General features: G+C 54.4%; 1 protein-coding gene across 1 annotated transcript; it reads left to right on the top strand.

The window, feature by feature from the left end:
• Positions 1-292: 292 nt before the first annotated feature.
• On the top strand, positions 293-4,784 carry LOC127752212 (dynein axonemal heavy chain 1; the record flags this gene model as incomplete). The annotated part of the gene is made up of 9 exons (XM_052276961.1): positions 293-396; positions 932-1,162; positions 2,150-2,389; positions 3,040-3,309; positions 3,422-3,565; positions 3,658-3,900; positions 3,997-4,188; positions 4,258-4,507; positions 4,593-4,784. Coding segments are annotated over 9 exons (1,866 nt in total), but the record flags the coding sequence as incomplete, so codon positions are not given.
• Positions 4,785-4,819: the final 35 nt, after the last annotated feature.

The raw sequence follows: 4,819 nt of genomic DNA, 5'->3' as shown, positions 1-4,819 counted from the left end.
GGGGGCGGTGATGGCTCTCCACCCAGAGCACACCCGCCACAGGGGGCCGAGTCGGTAGGGGGAGGGGGAGCTGGGCATGGTGATCAGTGCCAGTGCCCATCATATGCGTCATCGCGCGCCGCTGCATTTAGAGTCGAGGGCCTGCTTCGTAGCCGTCATCTGTCGATTAGGAGCGCACAGCTCTTCAACCTCTCCAAACTCCCACGAGGGCACACGGAGAGAAAAGCTCGGGGCGTACGCTCAAAAGTTTGGACAAATTTCAAAGAAAAGTACCATATCCAAACTTTTTCAGCTGTGGTCACCAAAGGTTTTGGTGCAGAGTCTAAAGGTTTCAGTGTGACACCGAAACTGATTATACGTGCACTTATAACAGGAACAATCCAAACTCATAGTTTTGTTAGTAGGCCGAAACTTTTCTGTCCGTGCCGTGCACGCGCGCTCGCGGACGCCGGAAGTGAGGGAGGTCCCGTATACACGTGTTTCGGTATTGCGTTTTGGTTCACTGCTCCCCTGGCACGGGGTCGCTTTAAACAGTCAGCATATATGCAACAGTCGCGTTGTACGGCCTACTGTCCGGGGAGTCGAAACCGTTTCTGTCTGTGTTTGTGTTTGTCTCCCACAGACTGCGAGATGTTGATATTCATTAAGGGATGGAAAACTCGGAGGCGGGGCGGGGGAAATGCTGACTGCTCTTCGTTGTCGCGTTACTTGAAAGAGCATACTGCTTTGGCCGTCGTTGCACCAATACGAACAATTGGTGGAAAATTTCGTTTTGTTCCCCTCCAAAATATCACTTACCGCGGTCAAAAAACTGAAGGCAAAGGTCCCCCTTTAAATTAGCTGCGCGCGAATGCGCCAATCTGGAACACTGGGGCTCGAATAAATTCGCCATTAATTTTGTAAACTAACCGATTGCGTCTGTTGCCGTCAGTGTGCGCTGTACCGCCTGGTCACGCGCTCCATCTCGCAGCTGAAGGCCATCGTGGAGACGCCCTGCCGGTGTTGTCAGGGGGTTGAGGAAGACTTGGTTTGGGGGCTGGACTTGGTCGCGTCCCCCTACCGACCCACCACCGCGCCCATCTTCCACCTCTACCTCAAGATGGACGCTTCAGGGCCGACCCTCACCACCAGGCCCGAGCAGTTCGAGGACACGTTGCTCCACGTAAGTCAGAAGTCAGACGTGTGTCCTGACATGCCGTTTGGTTGGGTGGCGTCACTCAATCTCCTATCTCGCCCTGCCGCATATCTTCCCCTCCCCCTCACTGGCTCTGCGCTTTTTTTATAAAACGCGGAGGTGTGGGGGAAAGGAAAAAAAAGAGGGAGAATAAAATAAATACATTTCTGCGCGCGCGGCATGTACAGATTTACTAGGGTAGAAACCAAAGGGAGCTTTCAGAGTAGAAAGCAGTAGTTGGTATGATAAGCGCCCCGGCACTGTTCCCGGATGTGTCGAAAAAGTTTCTTTTGAAGCGCTCGTGTTCGTTTCGCGCGTCCCGCAAACTCAACAACGAGTGATATGAGTGGAAATTTCAGCACGTAGAGGGCCTGCGCAATTCCCCGTTCAGTCAGAGAGTTTGCACCTTTAACGAGGGTCAGAGAGAAACGACGGGTGAAGTTGCCATACACTGGAAACATTTCTAAATTTCGGCGCTTTTTGTCTTTGAATAATGTCTTCGAAAATTTACAACATTTTTTTTCTATTTTCGATTTACAAAATGTGTTGTAAATTTACCACAGACCATTCCTTTTTGTCAGGGTATTACAAATCGATACAGAGTGCTTGTTATTTTACAATTTCAAATTGTGATTTTACAACACATGGTAAATTTTCCTACAACCCTTACACATTTTTCACACAGTGTGCAAATCACACAAGATTCCCAGGCCCCAACATTTAGCACCTCAGGCGACGTCAGGGTATTTTCCCGCCTCTGCAACCGTTGCTAATATTCTACCACCTATGTTAAAGCGCCAAAATAATCACCACCCCTCAAGCAAGCGGTGCTGAGTCGCCACCTCTCGTTTTCCCAGCGCACGGGCATTTTTATTCGTTATGTTTATGAACTCAACGCGTTGCCTCTGCAGCCTTTTGTTTGCCCTTGTCCACGCTTTCGCTGTCCGTCCCGCTCACCTGTCGTTTTCCCGTCAGCTGTTCGACAACGCCGTGCTGCTCGCCCACACAATCGGACCCGTGGATCCCCTGCTGATGACGCACCTCGTGTACCCGAAAGACCTGCACCTGTCCTCGGTCGGCCTGCTGGACCCCTGGGTGGAGGAGCAGCGCGAGCAGCTCTTGCAGGCCGTGCGGCGGGCCGGCATTCCGCTCCGCGCCTACTGCGACGAGTTCCACCGCTTCCTGGACTTCCACAACATGAACGTCGGTGAATTTGTGAGGTGCGCTCTGTCATCGCATATCGGAGCTGAAAGGAACTGTTATCGTATATCTTTGTTTGTTGTTCGTTGTTGCCGGCGGGGACCCGGCTCCTGATACACCAGAAATGTGGCACAGGCTGAGCTCCGGGGCGAAACGTAGAACCTCTCTAGAGAAAGGCAGTCACGACGCTTTCTTTGCGAAGACCGAGTCGCTTTCAAACTGGTCCCAACCCAGGCGTCCCTTTCCCGCCTAAGGGGTATGGCCCCTTGTCTTCTCACCCGATCTTTTCCCTTCACTCTGTCGACCCCTGTCCCTGTGGGTGGGCCCAGGGCAGGCCTTGGGTTTAGGGGGGGGGGGGGGCAGCGCCCGACGACGCCCCGCTAGCAAAAAAGGGGAAAACACTGTCACACGAGAGTCCATGGACCTAATAAGTAATGGACCCTAGTTTGTCCTTGCGCCTCGCTCGCTCTGACCGTGTCTAATTATGGACCCATGGTACACTGCTGCGTTCTCGTAACGCTTCAACCCTTTAGTTACCCACTGCCTAGATAGAATGCACTTATACTTATGCCGAAGAAGGTTGAGCAACTGGGGAACTGGACAGTCACAAGTGCTCAATAACTATCAGAGTGCACACTTTTATGTGTACAACATTTGTGCGCCAGGAGTTGATTCGAGCGCGCGACTCCTCCTCTTGTCCTGCCCGCAGCCGCTACGAGTCTGAAGGCCACACTGCGTCCGAGTTCAAGGAGGAGGTGGCGACACGGGTCAAGCTGAGGGATAACTTCCTGCTGACGGTGCCGCCCAGCATCGTCATCGGACCTTTCCTCGTTAATGTGGAGCTGACGAGGAACATGCTCGTCAACAAGAGCCAGGAGCTCATCACCCAGCTGCTCCAGATGTACGCCCGTCGGCTGCGCACCCAGCTGGACATTGTAGGCGCTGCGAAAGTGTTGACAGAGAGATAGCTTTTTATTACTTGCGGACAGGCGTGGCCATAAGTGTACTTCTATCCGCTTATGGTGATATAACTCGTACCCCCTACAGGTTCTGGACGAATACAGTGAAATCATGAAAAAGATTGTCGGAAAGCCGATGTCCATGGAGCACGTCATGGAGACGAAAGAGTTCATGGAGAGTGCTCCGTACCTTATCAGGGCCCAGGAGGAAGTGACCAGGCGTCTTTTATTTGTAAGTGCACGAATCAGTGTGCTACGCGGACCGGGGAGAAAACCCCCATTTTAAAAGGGGCTTTTCGTCTTGCTCACGTGTTTGCCTCTTAGGAGTACGAAGTCTTGGATCACTTCTGGTTCTCGCTGTCGGACAGCGACTTCAGTGCGAAGTGGGAAGCTGTGGGGTGGCCTCTCAAGCTGTCGCGCACGATGGACAACGCGGCCGAGAACCTGCGCGAGGAGACAGAAAAGTTTCTGTCCCTACACCTCGGGGACGAGTCTGCCCACCGCGAGCAGATCGAGTACCTGACGGAGCGCGTCGTCCATCTGCAGGGCGAGTCCAACTTCGACAAGGTGGGCGGGGGCGGGGAGCTGTCACAAACAGAATGCGCTGGGCGTCTTTAGCTTCCCAGTCCAATTTCCCCGACAAATGCGCCTTCGCGTGCGTAGGTGCACGAGCTGGCCATCGAGATCGGACGCATCTGGAAGCTGATGAAGGAGGCGCAGGAGCAGGGCGTCGTGCTGAACCGGCGACAGAAGCTGTTTGACCTGCCGGTCACACCTTACGACGACCTGAACCGCCTCGTCAAAGAGTTCCAGCCGTACCGCGACCTGTGGATCACGGCCTCGGAGTGGGTGCAGGTGCGCACGGCGGCGCTGTCGGGGGCGGCGGGGCATGCGGCAAAGCTCATCAATCTTTGACTGTCGTAGGCGCACGAGATTTGGGTGGACAACCCGCTGGCCAACGTGGACGGCGACTCTGTGGAGCACATCATTTCAGACGCGTACAAAACAATGACGAAGCTGACCAGGACGTTCGCCGAACTCCCGCTCGTTCTGAGGGTGGCGGTTGACGTCAAGGACGCCATTGACGAGTTCCGCCCCAACGTACCGCTGCTCCTGGCGCTCAGGAACCCCGGCCTGCGTCAGCGCCACTTCGACCAGTTGCGCGAAGAGACGGGTGCGTTTTCAAAGTGTTTCTTTTTTGTCCAAACTTTATACACGTCTTATATCACTGACATGGTCGTCAATGACGTATCCTTCAGGGGTCAACATCAAGGCGGCGCCCCACCTCACGTACAAGATGTGCCTGGACGCGGGCGTGCAGCCGCACACGGACCGCATGGTGGTCATCGCAGAGACGGCGGGCAAGGAGTACTCCATCGAGAGCGCGCTCGACAAGATCGAGAAGGAGTGGGAGCGCGTGGCCATGGAAGTGCAGCCGTACAAGACTACGGGTAGGCATGTCACTCACAAAGCCCCCCCCCCCCCC

The sequence above is a fragment of the Frankliniella occidentalis genome, unplaced genomic scaffold (assembly GCF_000697945.3).
Source record: "Frankliniella occidentalis isolate FOCC.00 unplaced genomic scaffold, Focc_3.1 Scaffold5190, whole genome shotgun sequence".
NCBI lineage: Eukaryota > Metazoa > Arthropoda > Insecta > Thysanoptera > Thripidae > Frankliniella > Frankliniella occidentalis.
This window is presented reverse-complemented; position numbering and strand designations above follow the sequence as displayed.